At 43.5% G+C, this 20,192-nt stretch overlaps 1 protein-coding gene across 3 annotated transcripts in view; it reads left to right on the forward strand.

The window, feature by feature from the left end:
* SOX13 (SRY-box transcription factor 13) overlaps positions 1-20,192 on the forward strand; it is a 70,394-nt gene that overhangs the window by 31,908 nt on the left and 18,294 nt on the right. For 2 of the 3 annotated variants that reach the window (XM_044288404.1, XM_044288406.1), the window contains exons 3-12: positions 7,270-7,384; positions 13,762-13,846; positions 15,111-15,197; positions 15,411-15,583; positions 15,711-15,779; positions 15,884-15,989; positions 18,206-18,270; positions 18,356-18,515; positions 18,847-18,953; positions 19,083-19,179. In XM_044288404.1, the coding sequence (XP_044144339.1) occupies positions 7,270-7,384; positions 13,762-13,846; positions 15,111-15,197; positions 15,411-15,583; positions 15,711-15,779; positions 15,884-15,989; positions 18,206-18,270; positions 18,356-18,515; positions 18,847-18,953; positions 19,083-19,179 (1,064 nt within the window). Of the gene's footprint in view, positions 1-5,148; positions 5,259-7,269; positions 7,385-13,761; positions 13,847-15,110; positions 15,198-15,410; positions 15,584-15,710; positions 15,780-15,883; positions 15,990-18,205; positions 18,271-18,355; positions 18,516-18,846; positions 18,954-19,082; positions 19,180-20,192 lie in introns of those variants that run through there. The other variant, XM_044288405.1, reaches the window with a different exon arrangement.

The following is a 20,192-nucleotide window of genomic DNA, read 5'->3' on the forward strand; positions in this document are numbered from 1 at the left end:
CAAAAACTAGTTAGTGATTTTAAATCACTGTAAGGCCTCAGTCACACGAACGTAAGCCGTCCATGTCAGTGCTGCACGGGCAGCGGCCGTTTGAATCCCGTACTGCGGTGCGGACCCATTAACTTGAATAGGTCTGCGATCCACAATATATGGCAAAAGATAGGACATGTCCTATCTTTTGTGGTACGGAGGCATAGATCCCAAAGCCCACGGAGGCACTTCCGTGGGCTTCCTCTCAGCTCCGTATCTTGCCGTTCAAGTCAATGAATAGGCGTTTGTGATTGTAAGCCGTCCGTGCCCGTATTGACAGTCGTATAAATGGACCCTTATCTTAAAGAGAACCTGTCACCATGAAAGTGTGATCTGCGGGCAGCGTGTTATAGAGCAGGAGAAGCTGAGCAGATTGCTATATTTGTGGGAAATGGTTCAGTAAAACTTTAAATTTTTGTATTTATATCTCAGAGTTTTCTGAACTTAAGACCACACTTGTGTACAGCTGTCAGTGACAATCTTGCACAGAAAATGCTATCAATCATTGATAACACCTCCCCCGTGTACAATGAAGTCAGAAAAAGCAGATATATAAATGTATCAATTACAAGTTTTACTGAATCTTTTCTCACAAAACTATACATCAATCATCTCAGTCCCTCCTGCTCTGTAACATGCTCCATGCAGATTGCTGTACATTTCATGGGGACAGGTTCCGTTTAATAAGCTGCACTGTTAAATGGGAGTATATTATAATTACCAGTCCCATTGCACGATTACAAAAATATATTATGCCATTTGGATAATGGCACCTAAGACATAATACACTGTTGCCTTTGGTCATTGGTGAGTGATGTAAGAGAAGCGCCTAATTATTAGTCCACCATGTTTTGCTGTTCTAGTAATACCTGTCACTGTTAAATGCTGCCCTTAAAGGGGACCTGTCGCCTCTCCTAACAAAACTGCTCTAGTAACTACTTGCAGGCCCATGCAATAACAATTCTGGAGGATATATTTGTGTTGTGCCAGTCTAGTATTATTCGTGCTAGAAATTTCTAGATAAAGGTACAGATGGGTGTTACCAGTTGGGGATGTGTTCTTGCATAGTCTACCACTGGCACCATTGATTGGACAATGACAGACTGTGCAGGGACACGCTTCCAACTGTTAATTTGTATCTAGACCTTTAGGGCTGTTTCACACGAGCGGATGCCGCGCGTGACATCCGCTGCGTGAATGACAGCCAAGATCCGATGCGGACAGCAGAAGCACGGAACAGTAACATGACTGATAATGCTCCGTGCCTCTCTGTGACCTCTTTACTACGAAATCACAGTGACAACTTTATCTCACTGGGATTTCGTAGTTAAGAGATCACAGAGAGGCACGGAGCATTATCAGTCATGTTACTGCTCCGTACTTCTGCTGTCTGCATCGGGTCTTGGCTGTCATTCATGCAGCGGATGTCACGCGCGGCATCCGCTCGTGTGAAACAGCCCTTAGGGCTGGTTCACACCAGTGAGTCCATTGCGGGAATCGCGCTCCGTGTGAGCGTGATCCTCCGTTCTGGACTTGCAGCAGGGCATTATCATGATTTATAATGCTATGTCCCTCTGCTTGACCTTACTTGTACAGGATCATAGTGACATAAAGCTGTCAGTATGATTCTGTAGAAGTAAGGTCAAGCAGAGGTATAATCTCTCATTTTTTACTTGCGTTTTTAGGAGGAATAAATAAGAAACTGCACAAGGCAGAATTCTAAGAAAAGGTGACCCTGAATTGTTATTTCATCAAGACTACAGTTCTTTACTAAAATCAATATTTCAGTAGGCTATAATAACTAGGGCAGTATATTGTGGTGACAGATCTGCTTTAGGCTACTTTCACACTAGTGTTCGATCGGATCCGTTCTGAACGGATCCGATCATATTAATGCAGACGGAGGCTCCGTTCAGAACGGATCCGTCTGCATTATATTGGCATATAAAAGCTAAGTGTGAAAATAGCCTCAGACGGATCCGTCCAGACTTTCAATGTAAAGTCAATGGGGGACGGATCCGCTTGAAGATTGAGCCATATTGTGGCATCTTCAAACGGATCCGTCCCCATTGACTTACATTGTAAGTCTGGACGGATCCGCACGGCCAGGCGGACACCCGAACGCTGCAAGCAGCGTTCAGGTGTCCGCCTGCTGAGCGGAGCGGAGGCTGAACGCCGCCAGACTGATGCAGTCTGAGCGGATCCGCATCCATTCAGACTGCATCAGGGCTGGACGGAAGCGTTCGGCTCCGCTCGTGAGCCCCTTCAAACGGAGCTCACGAGCGGACAGCCGAACGCTAGTGTGAAACTAGCCTTAAAGGCACCATTGACATTGGTGCAACAAGTGCATACCAAAACGTCTGTCCTATATGTCATTGTTCCTAGAATGGCTTCCATTGAAAACCACATTGCTAAAAAACATGTGGTGTTTTACAACCAGTTTCCCTGGTTACTTTTTAACCTAAAAGGGGAAGTACTACTGAAGCACTAGGGATAGTTCATGTTGTAACAGGCTTTTAAAATTGCATAAAGCTGATAACTGGGCATCCTGCCTCCAGGATCCCACAGCAGTTCTTATTAAAATTGCGGTGCTATGTAACGTGCTGACTCCTCCAGGGTGAGAAGCTCCCTTTTTATCTGTCCCCTCTCTGGCTAATGGATGAGGATCCTGAATGTCCCCTCTATTAATTCACATGTGTCTTTATCACCTTTTTTGTCTGCTTTCACTTATTTTCACTGAAACTGTCCATATGCTGCTGTTGACTGATCTTTGTTATTTTTTACTCTTTTTGTAATTATACAGTTAGGTTTATGCATATGCACACTAATTTCCCATCCAATACCCACAGACTGCAGGGTGTCCAGGGACATGACATGTGCTGCTGATCACTGTAACATTTTTAAGGCTATGTTCACATCATCCGGCAGAGTAACATCCTGCTGGTGTTCACCGTATCCGGCATAGTTAGATAATGCCAGGAAATGCCGGATCCCCATTGCATGCATGACTTTTTGTCAGGCCGAAAGCTGGCATTTATGCCAGAAAGTGGTCAAATCCCATTGTAATATGGTGAACTCCAGCAGGCTGTTGCTCTACTGGAACAGCCTGTCTGATTTTAGAATGCCGATGTATAGCCTTAAAGTCCTCTACAGATTTCCCATTTCAAGTAAATATCCAAATTCACTTATTGATAAACATCAGGTATTTAATGTTAATGCCATGAGCTTGTAGTCACAGAAGCAAGAATGAAAAAAACCATAGTAAGGTCCATCAACAGCAGTTAAAGGGGTTTTCTTAGATTTTGATACCGGTGACCTATTTATTTATCAGTATGTCTTTGTGTGTGAGGAAACCGGAGTACATGGAGGAAACCCACACAAACATGGGGAGAACATACAAACTCCATGCAGATGTTCCTTTGGATAGGTCATCAGTGGGGGGTCTGACCCCTGCCAATCAGCTATTTGAAAAGGCAGCGTTGCTCCTTTGAGCGCCGTGGCCTTCTCTCTGCTTTTCCTAGGCCAAATGACGATACATTCATGTTTCACATGGCTTTGAAACAACTCGAACTGATACCAAACACAGCGTTATACAATGTACAGCGCTGTGCTTGGTAAACATTAAGAAGGCAGCGGCAGTCACAGCTCCTGTGCCTTCTCAAACAGCTAATCTGCAGGGGTCCCAGGTGTGTGACCCTCCCACCGATCAGATACTGATGACCCATCCAGAGGATAGATCATCATAAAAAAATAAAAAAAATCTCAGAAAACCTTTTTAACTTAAAAAACTACAAGTGTGGAATGACTGAACAGCTCAGGGTATGGACACACATTGCGGTAAGTGCACACGACCTAAACCTCACCCACCTTGAGTGGTCAACGGCCACAATATTTTGTGGGTAAAATTTAAACATTGTGTGGCTATTGGCCATTGCTGCCTGTGTGTAAGGGCTCTTTCACACCTGCGTTCTTTTCTTCCGGCATAGAGTTCCGTCGTCGGGGCTCTATGCCGGAAGAATCCTGATCAGTTTTATCCTAATGCATTCTGAATGGAGAGAAATCCGTTCAGGATGCATCAGGATGTCTTCAGTTCAGGACCGGAACGTTTTTTGGCCGGAGAAAATACCGCAGCATGCTGCGCTTTTTGCTCCGGCCAAAAAAACTGAAGACTTGCCGCAACGCCGGATCCGGAATTAATGCCCATTGAAAGGCATTAATCCGGATCCGGCCTTAAGCTAAACGTCGTTTCAGCTCTTTGCCGGATCCGACGTTTAGCTTTTTCTGAATGGTTACCATGGCTGCCGGGACGCTAAAGTCCTGGCAGCCATGGTAAAGTGTAGTGGGGAGCGGGGGAGCAGCATACTTACCATCCGTGCGGCTCCCAGGGCGCTCCAGAGTGACATCAGGGCGCCCCACGCGCATGGATCACGTGATCGCATGGCACGTCATCCATGCGCATGGGGCGCTCTGACGTCATTCTGGAGCACCCCGGGAGCCGCACGGACTGTAAGTATACCGCTCCCCACTACTACTATGGCAACCAGGACTTTAATAGCGTCCTGGCTGCCATAGTAACATTGAACGCATTTTGAAGACTGATCCGTCTTCAAATGCTTTCAGTTCACTTGCGTTTTTCCAGATCCGGCGTGTAATTTCAGCAAATGAAGTACACGCCGGATCCAGACAACGCAAATGTGAAAGAGCCCTAACACGTCCTGCACTCTTACAGCCTTTCTGAGGGGTTTAGCGCTGCTTTTCTGGACCTTCTACCAGATTTCTTCTCATTTACATGTACTGTGAACGGTCTTATTGTATACACCGCTTATCAAGATATTTTACACAGAGAATCTAGAAATGTGGAACTCCAAGAATAAATGAGTACCGAACACGTGGGAACAGTGATCGAGGGTCAGAAAGAAGATTAAAAGATTGTAAAAACCATATTTGTCTATGATTGCAGTTCTGACATGGGTGTTTTGAGCTGTCCCTTGTGTTTTCCCTTCCCTGGTGATCAGCGGCCCAGTGTGAGGAATGTGGGAGAGGCTCAGTGCATGGAGTGAGGGTGGGGGAAGTCATTGTACTCTAACAATGCCATCCTTAGCAAAGGCAGAGTCCCCACAGCAACCTGCAGGGCAGGAACAGGCCTGATTGGTAGGGGGAGGGAGTAGGAAATGGAGAGAATGAAGAAGGGTGAGAGAGGGAGAAGAGTAAGCAGATGAGATGCAGTGGTAAGAGCATTGGATAGATATACATGTATTTCAGTAGCCCGGTGTATCTGTCCTCCTCGCTGACATATAGGTGTGTGAGTCATGCATTGTAGGTATACTCTATGTGGTTAAATGATACATGTCTGTGTGTGAGCGTACAGGTTCCTGGCAGCGGAACATTATCACAATGCCCCATTGTGTCCTTGTCATACTTCCTTTGTTAGTTTGTCCGCTCATTGTTCGGTTTCCTCTGCCCCCTGCTGAGTGGCCTCTCCTCGCTTTGCCTCCGATGGGAAGCTTTTGCACTCCCTCCAGTATTGTGCCAGCAAAGCTCCATGCGGAGGTGAGGGTGTTAATAAGTAGGAAACTGGCTGTGTACTGCGCTTTTCTCTTCTATTGCACGGTCTACACATTGGACTTCCCCTACTTGGAGGAGATGTGTCTTCTAGTCTTCAGTAACGTAATCAATAGCACATTAGGATTTTATATTCTGCCTCGTTCCTTTTTTTTGTGCGTGTTGCCGCTCTCACTTTTCTTTCCTCATCCATGGTTTCCTCCTTTTACAGCTTGCCTTGCGTTCCTCCCTTGTTTTTTTTTCCAGTAGTTCAATGATCAGACAATGAGGACAGCAAACAATGTGCACGAAGACAAACGACAATGGCTCTGAACTTTGAGCTATGAATTTATTTCCTTTCATTGAACTTTCTCCCCTGGCACACCATATCAGCTCGGTTCTAGTTTGATGAATTGTGTAGAACTCGGTGCACTGTGCCCAAATAATCATTTCTTAAAGAGGACCTGTCACCACTTCAGACATGTCTGTTTTTAGTGAATAATGTTGTTCACCATAACTGTAACTGTTTTGGAGCATTTTTCATAACGCTGCGTCGTTCTGTTCTTCTGTTATTCCTATTACAAATTGATGCATAAATTGACAACTGGATGTTAATAGTTTGGGGGGGTGGGGGGGGTGTCCCTGCTGAGGGTGAAGCAGTCCAGTCAGTACCTAAAGTGCTAGACTGTGTAAGGACACCAGTGGTAATAACGGCCTAATCATCTCTTGCTTAAAGGAAACCTGTCACCATAAAAATGCAGTGCAATCTACAGGCAGCATGGTATAGAGCAAGATGAGCTGAGCAGATTAATTATATAGTTTTATAGGAAAAGATTTATTATAACTTGTATTTTATTCATTGAAATACTTTAAATGAAGTCCAGGAGGCGGTCCTGTCAGTGATTGACCGCTGTCTTTGTATACACAGTCATAGAGGGAAGGGCTGTCAATCACTGATGGGAACGGCTCCCTGACTTCAAAGCCCAGAAGGAGTAGGAATATAAATGTGTAATATGCAAGTTATACTAGATATTTTCCCATAAAACGGTATACCAATCTACTCAGCTCCTCCTGCTCTATAACATGCTGCCTGCAGCTCAGACATCATGTTCAGCGTATCAGGTTCCCTTTAAGCTGGGTGAGCGGCCTTTGTGGAGGATCCAGAGTTAATATTTATCCTAATGGAGAGCACTTAGAAGGCATAAGAAATCTTATAAGCCATGCAATGCTTCTTTAATGGTAACTATCCTAAAGGCAAGGTCAAACCTTTTAAAGAAGCCTTGAGATATAAGTTAACTTCATAACCAAGTCAGTGTCTCATCTGCAGGTAGTTGTTTTGGGGTGATTGCCCCTTTTGCAGAGCAGAGAGAACTGACTTATGTGGGTGACAGGCCTTTGTCACGGATCTAGGGGTTACTATTTCTTCTCCCTCCAGCCTAAGTTAGTTGACAGCAGCAGGTTATGGGCTAGTTAATGAATGATACATTTCAAGATTTAAAGTTACTCGTATTTTGCCTTTTCAATATCTATGAATTGTTTCAGGATGTCTGTGTTTTAGGACTTGTGCTCCTCTGCTCTAATTTTATCATTCATTCTTTAACTACATTTTATATGAATTTCCCTCTTTACCCTTTGTTCTGTGTTAAGAAAATCCAGACATTAGAAACCCCATAACCCTTGTTGAACCCTCTGTTGCAGTGTTGCTTTGAAGGTGCCTACCTCTCCAGCAGAATTCTGCCCCAAGATGGAGGAAGATTCTAAAGATGAAATCTTTAAACATGTGACCACTTTACAACAGAATTCACCTCTTCGGGTGAGTCAGGCATCTTTTATCTGGATTGTAAGACTCAGGAGCCTGCGTCATCGATTCCATCAAAACAGCAGGACAACATAGAGCATCATCATGCTGCCCTGTTTTGTCCGGTAAAATGTCAGGCTCCTTAACAGACCCAGTTATTGTCAGTGGGGTCCATAGGTTTCAGTTATGTGCCTGATCTGACATTTCTATCATTATTGTTCTGCAAAACATGTGTCTGTCTCATTCATCTGTATGAGGCTTTCCAGAAAATCAGGTGTTTTCTGCAGAAGAAAGCCCATTTATGTCCATGCTGCCATACCGGCTGCTACAGGGTCCACACCAGAGGGGGCCTGGACCGCCAGGACAGGAGTATTCATTATTTACATACAGGACCCACCACCCACGGCAGCAGGGATCCTGGGCCTTGTATAATACAGTCTGACTCAGGTCATTCACCATGTACCCTCATTCACATTCCCGTATTTTGAGGACCACACCATCAGACTCTTCCACCCATTCTCCCTGCGAGTGACTCTTGTCTATTGTACCCCAGGCTCACCCCACCAGTTCCTGGATCATATTGTTGTCTGGCTTCCTCATTTTCTATCAAGCGAATTGCCAATTTATATTATTGGTGATTTTTAACATCCCCATTGAAGACCCAATCTCCCCTTTGCTTCTCAATTTACTTCTATAACCTCCTTTCTGAGCCTCTCACAACTTACATCCCCTGCCATAAAGACGGCAGTACACTTGATCTAGTCTTCTTCTGCATCTGCTCACTTTCTGAAACTATCAACTTATCCATCCCACTTTCTGACAACAATCTTCTTTCCTTAAAGTATAACTGTCATATATATATATATATTTTTTTTTTTGGACTATTGGATTGTGGTGATTAATATCTCCTTGGTGGCCCTATTTCAACTTTTCACTGTGTACTCAATTACCCCTTAATTCCACATTTTTGTTCCCTGTACTGCCTACTTTTACCTGTGCTTAAAATCAGGTTGCTATGCAGGGTCCGTCTATGTGTTGAAGGACGGAGCACGCAGCGTGCAGGCTCACATTACTGAGAGCCAGGGACTGTAAGTAAATGATTAAAGCCAGGTCCTCCCCAGCAGCTGATAACAGTGCCTGGGCTGTGTGCACTTCTCCCTGTCCCTGCGCTTGGCAGACGCTCCCTCACTCAGCAGAGCTGGAGAATGCAGAATTGGAGCAGCGCAGACCAGGGAAGGGAGATCTGCAATATGCTCAGTGTATAAATGAAAGCAACATGTGGTAAGAGGACCCCTTTGTGCTGCAGGAGATTAACACTTTAGGGGGAGGGCTGTGGTTACTGACACTTTTGGGGGGCTATTGTTACTGGCTAGTGAGGGCAGGCGGGATTAGCCTCAGGGTGAGGGCAGTGGCGGCCATCTTAACTGAATAGTGAGATTGCAGTTTTATGCAGACTGGTTGCTAAGGGCTGAATCTTATTAAATATGGGGTAAGTCAGTCTAATAGTAACTGATTCTGGAATATCATGTTATTAGTAACTACATATATGAAAATTGAAATTAGGGTCTAAGTGTGACAGTTATCCTTTAATTATAAAGAGCTCTCCTTCTTCTTTCACACATACAGAAACCTACACATTATTTACTCACAGCAACTTATAGACACCCTACAGTTATCACTGGCCTCAATCTCTTCCCTCTCTTGTCCGGATCAGGCTGCCAATCATTACAATGTTCCCCTCAAAGCCACCCTTGATGAAGCTGCTCCAACCTTTCCAACACAAATTGCGGGAACCGTGATGCTTGCCTGAAACATGTTTTCTTCAGCGATGCTCTAGGTGTGCCAAATGTTTATGGAGAAAATGACGTATGCCAGCAGATTTTCTCAATTATAAATTTAAAAGGGTTCTGCACTTTGGTTAAACTGATGATCTATCCTCTGGATAGATCATCAGCATCTGATCGGCGGGGGTCTGACACTCGTGACCCCGTTGATCAGCTGTTTGAGAAGGCAGTGTGCTCCAGCAGCGCCGCGGCCTTCTCACTGTTTATCGCAGGCCCAGTGACGTCACGACTAGTATCACTGGCCTGGGCGTGGCTAAGTTCCGTTCCCTTGAATGGAGCTTAGCCGCGCCCAGGCCAGTTGATACAAGTCGTGAAGTCACTCGGCCAGCAGTAAACAGTGAGAAGGCCGCGGCACTGCTGGAGAGCCGCTGCCTTCTCAAACAGCTGATCGACTGGAGTCACGAGTGTCAGACCCCCGCCGATCAGATGCTGATGATCTATCCAGAGGTGCAGAACCCTTTTAAATTTATAATTGGGAAAATCTGCTGGCATATGTCAGTTTCTCCATAAACATATGGCACACCTAGAGCATCACTGAAGAAAACATGTTTCAGGCAAGCATCAAGGTTCCCGCAATTTGTGTTGGAAAGGTTGGAGCAGCTTCATCAAGGGCTGATTAATGGGGGTCCCGGGTGTCGGACCCCTGCCGATCAGATGCCGATGATCTATCCAGAGGATAGATCATCAGTTTAAACAAAGTGCAGAACCCCTTTAAGCTTAAAACCTACAACTCTTTCCCTCTTCTTGCCAAACAAGCCTACTTCAATTTTCTTATCTCCTCACATTCAAATAACTTAAAAGGACTCTTTTAAAACTATTTAACTCCCTCTTCAGCACTCAAGTGCACGTGCCTATCAATGGATTCTGTGCTGAAGGCCTGGTCACTTACTTCAAATATAATATGATGGCATCCAGCAGGAAATAATCTTCTCCCAGTTCCCAACCAGCATCGATCCCCCTCCCTCCCACACCTCATCTTGTTTTCTGTCATCATTTGACCTGATAACAGAAGAAATCTTCAGGCTGCTCTGTTCTTCTCGATCTGTGACCTGCCGTAGTGATCCCATCTTCTCCAGTCCCTCTCATTGGCTGTCATTAGTCACCTAACTACAATATTTAATCCCTCTCTCTCTCTTCTGGCATTTATCTAAACATTCTGTTATAACCGACCCAACCTGTGCTGCTGACTACAGATCTGTCTCTAACTTCCCCTTCATCTCTAAAGTCCTGCAACGTCTGATCTACTCTGGTCTACTTTCCCCTCATCAGTTTTCTCTCCACCGGCTCTCTTATTGACTCCTTACAATCTGTATTTCACACTCTACAGAAACTGCTCTTACCAAAGTGTCTAATGATCTCCTGAATGCAAAAAGTAATGGCAATTACTCTCTACTGATTATTTATCTCTCTGAAGCATTTTATACTGTAGACCCACCAAGTCCTACTCAGTATGCTCCAATTTATTGGCCTTAAAGAAATTGCTCACCCTTGGTTATCTTCCTATCTCTATTGCTGCTTTTTCAGTGTAGCATATGCTGGCTGCTCTTCTCCTCTTACTGTTGGGGTTCTTCAGGGTTGAATCTTAGATCTTCTCCTCTATACTCTCTCTACAAAGCCTCTTTCGAACAGACCGTTGGCAGATTTGGTTTTCAGTACCATCTTTCCTTTGTTTCCCATATTTAATCTGCTCTTCAAGAACATCTCCAGTATCCGCCCTTTTGTGACAGTGGAAATTGACAGAACTCTGTTGCTTTGAATTATTTTTGTTTTGACTACTGTAACTAATCGGTCTTCCCCTTACTGAACTCTGTCTCTCTCTTTAAAGGGGTTATCCCATCTTAGACAATGGGGGCATATCGCTAGGTTATGCCCCGATTGTCTGATAGGTGCGGGTCCCACTACTGGGACCCGCACCTATATCGAGAATGGAGTGGGGAGCGCTGCGGCTGGAGGACCCCAGATTTCCCAGGGTCCGTCCACCACCAAGCCCTAATCCCCACCTCTCCCATAGAAGTGAATAGGAGTGTGCTGCGCATGCGCGGCCCATGCTCCCATTAATTTCTATGGGGCAGACGGTAATAGCCGAGCCAGCGCTCTGCTATTTTCGGCGGCCCCATAGAAATGAATGGAGAGCTGCTGCGCAGTGCGCTCTCCTTCACTTTCGGGGCTCTGTTCTCGATATAGGTGTGGGTCCCAGCGGTAGGACCCACACCTATGAGACAATGGGGGCATATCCTAGCGATATGCCCCCATTATCTGAGATGAGAAAACCCCTTTAAGTCTGTCCTAAATGCAGCAGCCAAGCTCATCTATCTGTCCACCTGCTATACCAATGCCTTTAGCCTGTGCCAGTCCCTTCACTGGTTGCTCATCCACCACAGAATACACACAGCTCTCCACAATGCTGGACCTCCCTACATATTGTCCCTCATGTCTGTCTACCACCCTACTTGCGCTCTCTCTTCTGCCAATGATCTAAGATTAGCATCCTCCTTAATTCGAACCTCTCACTCCTGTCTTCAAGACTTTTCTCGAGCTGCACCAGTTCTCTGGAATACACTGTCCCTAGCAATGAGGTTAATTTCCAACTTCCTTAGCTTTAAACATGCCTTAAAAACACATCTTTTTAGGCAGGCTTATCACACTCCCTAAACTGACTCTTCCCCGCCCCTCATTCTTCAGATCCACATGCACTAGCTCATGCAGCTCCTCCTGCACTGCTCCATTTAGTACAAAGATGGCAGGACCACTTTATAAAACAATCAATTTTACCTTTTATGTCGCCCCCGTTTGAAAGCTCTTACGAACAGGGCCTTCACTCCTAGTGTTTTAATTGTAGATTAGCCTTTAATCTTGTGATGTCTATTTTGATTTGTACATGTACTCCCTGAATTGTAAAGCTCTGTGGAATATGGGGGCGCCATATAGATAAACATTATCTTGCTGCCTCTATAACATAACGATACCCATTGGAATGAAGGCCATAAATGTCTGATTGATTAATAGTTGCACCCACGATCATCACGCTGAAGGGAACATGGCACTCATGTGCGTTCTGCATCCTCTTCATCCATGTACATAGGGCTTTTTCAGTTTAACAGGACAGAAGGCAGTGTTTGGCACATCTGTCATATGGATGAGACGTTCTGTTTGTGTAAAGAAAAAAAAAACAGGGTGCACGACTTGCAGGAACATGGAGCTCCTTTCACTGTGATGATTGGTGGGAACCTGGAGTTCAGACCCCCATGATCCGTATTGATGGCCTACAATAGGGATCAGTAACCTCCAGCTCTCCAGCTGTTCTGCAACTACAACTCCCCAAATCCTCCTTTTATTTCCATGGGAGTTACAAGAACAGCTGAGTAAGTGTGAATGCTGGGAGTTATAGTTTCACAGTAGATGGAGTGCTGAAGGTTGCTGATGCTTAGCCTACAATAAGGATATATGGCAGTGCACAACGCAGTTCTGCTTGGTGCAGTGCTCATTTGGACCCTCCAATGGTTGGTTCTGAAGGCTATAATGAAATATCAAAATCTCTACAAATACAGCACTTTGTTAGTCATTGGCATTATTTTTATCAAAGTACAGCATGCTTAAGGTATTTGCCACAGGACTTCAAGATTCTGTGCAGAATGAAATATAATTTGTAAAAAATGTAGGTGTTTTTTAAAATGCCAAAAACTCCACGGTGATGTAATCGTGGTTTTTTTTAATTAGCGTGAAAACGTAAGGCACCAGCCTCTGTAATGCAATGGTTGCTTATGACTTATTTAGGATTTTTATTATAGACAATCAGACTTAATTTACCTTTTAAGAATGGTATAGTCCCAAGCATAGCATAAAGACCTTTAATCTTCCTGTAGTCTTTCTATTTGCTAGAAGAACACGTTTAAGTCGTATAGTTACAAATTATTTGACATCCAAGTCAGTTTCCTTTTAAAGATTTTTTTTTTAAATGTCTTTTAGGGCTTTCACATTAGTGTTAGTTATTTCCATTCTTCGGCTCCATTAGAGGAGCAAAATAACGAAAATAATGGAACTGACTGATTTAGTACATAACTGAAGCAAACAGACCCTATTGACTATAATGAGATCATTTGTGAGAATGCTTTTTAAATGGAGAAAAGTTCTGCTACTTTTAAAGAATTCTGTGACAGAGGTCCCATGTGGAGCCTCCAAGGATGTGAACATGCCCTTTAAGTGTATTTGTCAGAACACCACAGTGCCACCTAGTGTACAGAGGGGAGTAAATGTACTGTTCCAGTGGCTGAAAGCCTTTACTGTATGAGCATACAGTCATAGCTCCCAGTCAATGATTGGACCACCAACTGGACTCCTAAGCTCTGAATGAATAAAATAAAAGTTATATGGAATCTTTTTCACAGAATTATACACCAATCTGCTCAGCTTCTCCTGCTCTGCACAATGATGCTAGTAGATTGGACATAATTTTGCAGATGACAGATTCCCTTTAAATATCACATGAAAGGTTCAAATATTTTTGTATTTTTGTTAATTCTTTGCTGGTTTCACTTTTATTTTACTCAGGAAGCCTCATATATCACTGATTCTTGGAGTATTGCACCTCTGGCTAATGGACTAAGTCCTGAAGTGAGCAAAACCATAAATGATGGTAGGACTCCCAACCCACACTTGTACTTTTTATTTTCCTTTTGTACCGTGTGACCTGAAGTAAATCTCAAAACTGTTTAATGATTTTGTTTTGTTTTAGTAGTACTAGAGGGTCTTAACATAGTAGGATACAAGTGGGGGGGGAAAAAAAAAAATGTTTGCGTTTGAGGTTCTGTCACTGTGTCCGTAGCAGCTGTACAGAGCCTTTATCTCATCTCATCACTGGTTAGAAGACCTCCGGGTGCCTGCTAAGGACCCTTGTAATTAGTGCTGAGACTCTGCCATCTTGTCCACAGCAACTAGATGGTGGTGGGCATGTTATTTACACACATGGCGGCTTTCCTGGCTTTCCCCAACTGCATAAATGATGTGACCACTGCCATCTTGGTTATCATGGATACCGAGCGGCAAGTTGCTGGCAGCCAAACCCTTCTAAGCAATGTTAAGGACAAATTGTTAAGAATTGGTGAACCCTCTTATGCCATTTAGACACATTTTGAATCTTTAAAGGGGCATTCCTACCCTATGGCTTGGACATGTCATCACTTTATGAGCGTCACTGTGCAATCTCTGGGACCACCACCGATCCTGAGAATGAAGGGGCTGGGCCAGGTGTAGCACTGTACCCCCATTACTGTTTTTCACTGCAAAGCAGTGCTCTGGCCACCTTCTATACAGGCAACTGCAGTGTGAATGGGGTTGGCTGCAGTTTCCTGCACACCTGGTAGTGCCACAGTGCCGGGGAAACTTACAAGGGTGCACAGCGTGACACCGTCATTCATAGCATTAGTAGTGGGTTCCAGAGGCTGGACTCCGAATTGTCATGAAGTGATGGCATAGCCTGGCAGTAAGCCGTCACTTAATAAGATGGCAATAACCCTTTAATCTATTGAACATTCAGCCCTAGATTGGGATAACTACATATAAACTAAGCTATTCATTCCATAGGCTCCTATTGTAGAGCTATAGTCTTTCAGTTGACTGCTGGGTGGGCAGGTTGGCTCTGATTTCAATAGAATTACCTTTACTGTAAGGTGCATGAACTGTGCACAGATTATTGCATTATTATTATTTATTATTGAAGCACCATTCATTCCATAGCGCTGTACACATAAGGGGTGCACATATATAATACAGACAATTGCACTTATCATAAACAAGATGAGTTACAGACTGGTACAGGAGGAGAGAGGCCTACAATCTACATGGTAGCATTATGTCAGTGGACTATAGATGTGTACTTATATGCACCGCTCTCTTTGCAGCAATGCCAGCCCTAGAGAAACTGCTCACTAGTGAGTGGAAAGAGAAACTACTGGGAAATGGAGCACTTCACAGTAAAGATGTGAAAGGTAATGTCTGCAATGCCTTGTGTGCCAGGCAGCTTTCTACATAGAAATAGGCATGTGTCTAGAAAAATGAAAATCTGATGATGAAGTTTAAATGTACTTTAGACTAATCCACTTAAGGCATTTAAACAGAATAACAGAAGTTTTGTTACTAGACAAAAAAAAAATATCATATAGTCGGTTTCCATTTTAGTTGAACTGGTGTTATTTTTTTAGGCACTCATGAGAGCCTGGCAGAGAAGGAGCTGCAGTTGTTGCTGATGATCCGTCAGCTGGCGGGACTGAGGGACCAGTTGCTTAGTGCACACTCTGAACATAGGAACATGGCGGCCATGTTGTTGGAGAAACAACAGCAGCAGATGGAGCTTGCAAGACAACAACAGGAGCAGGTAGAAATGAACTCATTCATTTATTTTTATTTTTTTACTTTTTGTCATGTGTACTGCCTTAGCGGCTGTTGTCATATTTTTGTAGTAGTCATCATCTTCTGTCATCTTTATGACTTTCCCGGCACAGATCGCTAAACAGCAGCAGCAGCTGATCCAGCAGCAGCACAAAATCAATGTGTTACAGCAGCAGATCCAGGTAGTTGCTGCCTTCAGCTTTCAGTCTATTAGACAACTTTACTTATAAATGATATTCTCATTGAATGTTTGCAGATTTTCACCTTTTTTTTTTGGTCTTTGCAGCAAGTAAACATGCCGTATGTCATGATTCCAGCATTCCCTTCAGCTCAGGCAGTTTCTACAGATCCTCAGATGTCACCTCTTATGCAACAAATTCCTTGCAAGCCTGGTGAGTGCATCGTGATCTCAGACAAGAAATTAGATTAAATTGATGTATAGAACACTCAGTGTGAGGATTTCTGTTAGTACTAACCAATACAGGGGGAAAATGGGGCCTGGATATCTGTTAGGCTATTACCTAACCGTTTACTTCATTTGTTAACTATAAAATGCTAAAATGTAGATTGATGGATGGATTTATAGATTGATGTATTTATTGATCGGTGCATAGATATGCTTGAAACATTGCATTTGGGGTTCACCACCCTTCACCTGACTTGGAGTGCAGCCTCTTTTGTGTGTAGATTTATAGTTGGATAGATATTGTTTTATTTTTTCTGCTAATCTTTACACTTTTCCCTGTCCCCAAGTTATGGCCGCCGTTATTTCCGGTTCTATGTAAAGCGGATGCTGTCCAGTCATCTGACAGCATCAGAGTGGTCGATTTAACGTGATCTTGCAGAATACTCTGGCATCACAGCACCAAGTGAGCACACAGCATGGTCTTGCGATATAACGTATATCCCATGAGATCATGCTGGACCTGCCCTTCTGACTTTGTCTGCCCTGAATGGACAGAGTCAGAGAGATGAAGATGACTCCTCCTCCTCAGAAGAGATCTGGCAGCCCCCACCTGAGCAAACCACAATTTACATACAGAGCACCAGTCGTAACAGGGGCCATATCTCAGGAACTGTGGGTCACAGAAAAATTAAACCAACACTGGAATACTCAGGGGACTGGTGGAAGTTATGGAAGCTACCCAATTTTCAATATTTAAACTGCCCATGAGTCATTTTTTAAATGTACCTTTAAAGGGGTTATCCAATACTATAAATATGTCCCCCATATGCCGGGCCCCTCACAGTGAATTTACTTACGCCGCTCCTGGTCCTGGCACCACCGCTGCAGCTTCTGCCTGTACGCGGATGAAAACATCTGGTGTTGGGGGGCGAACAGCCAATGGCAGACGGGGACAGGGACAAACCTCCCTAGCGTCACCCGCGATGCTAGGGAGGATTGTCCCGACTGCCAGTGGCTGCTCGCTTTTCATGTTTTCATCCGCGTACAGGGACAAGCTGCAGCGGCGGTGCTGGGATCAGGAGCGGGGAGCAGGGTAAGTATATTCACTGTGAGGGGCCTGGCATATGGGGGACATATTTATAGTATTGGATATCCCCTTTAATTTTAACTAAAAATAATCAGCAAAGTAAACAGTGGAAGTCCAAGGATAATGCAAAGCTCAAGAGGTTTATTGTGAATCATTCAGAGCAAACAACTTTTGTAATGTTTCAGTAAAAAAAAGACCTTTTTCAAACACTGAAAAGATTCAGTAAATGGGTACACATGAGTACAAAATCCAGCATGAAGAATAGAGATAATCATTAAGGAACTAGAAGCTATCAACATAAAATGGCCAGTTGACATTTTGACCATGTTATGTTGATTTTGTCTACTCCCCCAATACTGTTATGAAGGTAGTGTGCATTCTGGAACTTCTTGCCTTGCCTCAGGGAACAAGAGAACGTGTCCACCTCTGGGACAGATTCAAAATTTTGGCGAAAACAAGGCTAACAACTGTGCAAGGAATCATATAATCTTCTGTATACAGTTTTTTTTTTTTTTTTTTTTTTTTACTTTAATGGGGTTGTCCCATGAAAAATATTTTAAAATTTTCAGACCAGCACCTGGATCTGAATACTTTTGTAATTGCATGTAATTAAAAATTTAGCCTAGCCTCTGAGTTATAAATTAAAGTGCATATAGCGGCAACTGCTGTTTTTTTTTCCTTATTTCTTTGTCCTGCTCACTGAGAAGGTCGCACATGCTCAGTTTTATCCTTTAGCTGCCTCCTGAGCTGTGATAGGGAGAGCACAGACACGCCCCCTTAGCTGCAGCAGAAAAGACACTCCCCTTGAGCTGCCAGCTTAATATAAATCTAGCAGAGCAATGAATGGGGAGATCTGTGCTGTGCGGTACAGGGCTGGTTCTAGCTTTGTTAGAAAGATTATGTGCTATATGATGTCTGATTGTCATTTTTTAGATTAGTCATGGGATAACCCCTTTAGTTTAGTAGATACGGAAGATAAAAACAAGACACTTGCTGTGAGTCTCAAGTATCATTGACTAGCCATATTAACTACATAAAGTCATACAAGTTAAGATATTGATTAGTTAATAGTATTACCATAATCTGTCATATTAATTTACTACTCCTGTTTTCAGTTGACTATCCCATGTCGCTGATTCATAATCCCACTCCACCAAGAGCCTCTACTACTGGAAAACAGGTAAGGTATTGCAGTGAATGGACTTAGTAAAGGATGTAGTCAACCATTAAACAAGGTTCTAATGTCACTCTGCTCTTCTACTTAGGAACCATCTCAGCCTTTGAATCTGACAGCCAAACCCAAATCTGAGCAGTCTCCAAGATCAAGTTGCTCTCCAACTTTGAAATCTTCACCAGCACCAAGCAATGGTGTTGGAAATTGCATAGATAATACATCCAGCCCCGCAAGATCCAATCTGCCACTTGGTATGTCTGCAGAATCCCCCACCTTTTTAGAGTAAACCTATTAGCTATATGTTGAAAGTCCTTCTGAGGCTTCAGAATCATTCAAGACATTATGTGATGCAGTTACGATTGTTCTGGCAAACCAAAGTGTCTGACATGTTTGTACCAGTAAAATATTCTGTTTCACAACAATCTTGGTCAGTGTTTTTGTCTCGCACTGATCTTTAGATTTAGATATTTGTGTTAATAACCTCTCAGTTAATATCTTATTTTGTAATACTATCACAAAGTTGCTATCGACTGCATTCATTCATCTTTTATACAAAGATTTATTGGCCTTTATCGTCCTCAGGTTTCCTTGGTGAAGGAGATGCCATTACTAAAGCAATACAAGAAGCAAGGCAGCTTCTTCATGGACAGAACAAAACACCAGAGCAGCGTGATGGCCACAGTGTTAAGGTAACTACGCTGGGAGCAATGTTTCTATGGCGCATACTGTATATGATAAGCAGGAAGAACGATCCAATAGCTAACCGTCTTAGTGATATTTCCTAATGTAATAAACTTTGGTATTTGTGTGTCTCATAGGACGTGTTTGAATCAGTAACTCAAAGGGAACTTCATGACGAGTCTTCTTTGCAAGAAAGTGAAGACTCTTTGCTGCGATGCGGCATGGACATTGATGGTAAGGCCCACTATGCGTACTTTATTTGATTTGCATTTGATTGTGATTTTCACGCATTACTTATGCGTTGTGTGAAAATCGCAGCATGCTCCTCTTTGTGCGTTGCGGTGCGATAATCCACGCAACGCAGGCCCCATAGAAGTGAATAGGGTTGCGTGAAAATCGCAAGCAAGTGCGGATGCGGTGCGATTTTTCACGCACGGTTGCTAGGAGACGATCTGGGTGGAGACCCGATCATTATTATGGTTATAAGGGAAAATAATTGCATGCTGAATACAGAATGCATAGTAAAATAGCGCTGGAGGGGTTAAAAATAAATAAATAAAAAATTTTACTCACCTTAGTCCACTTGCTCCCGCTGCCCGGCATCTCCTTCTGTCTTCATCTTAGCTCTGTGTAGCAACAAGGACCTGTGGTGACGTCGCAGTCATCACATGATCTTTTACCATGGTGATGGATCATGTGATGACCGGAGTGACGTCACCACAGGTCCTTGTTGCTACACAAAGCTAAGATGAAGACAGGAGGAGATGCCGGCTACGCGAGCAAGTGGACTAAGGTGAGTTAAATATTTTTTTATTTATTTTTAACCCCTCCAGCACTATTTTACTATGCATTCTGTATTCAGAAAGCTATTTTCCCTTATAACCATGTTATAAGGGAAAATAATACAATCTACAGAACACGATCCCAAGCCCGAACTTCTGTGAAGAAGTTCGGGTTTGGGTACCAAACACGCGCAATTTTTCTCACAAGAGTGCAAAACACATTACAATATTTACTTGCGCGGAAAAATCGCGGGTTGTTCCCGCAACGCACCCGCACATTTTCCCGCAACGCCCGTGTGAAAGGGGCCTAACTTCTCTCTTTAGTATCCACTCTTCTGTTTGTGTTTCATGGTTATGCACAAGGTTTGGTGTCTCCACATTCACTTATGTCAGATTCCAAATTATCAGGCAGTTCAATGACAGAAATAGATGACCAAATTGTCAAATGGCACATTAAAGTTACAT

The sequence above is a fragment of the Bufo gargarizans genome, chromosome 3, assembly GCF_014858855.1.
Source record: "Bufo gargarizans isolate SCDJY-AF-19 chromosome 3, ASM1485885v1, whole genome shotgun sequence".
NCBI lineage: Eukaryota > Metazoa > Chordata > Amphibia > Anura > Bufonidae > Bufo > Bufo gargarizans.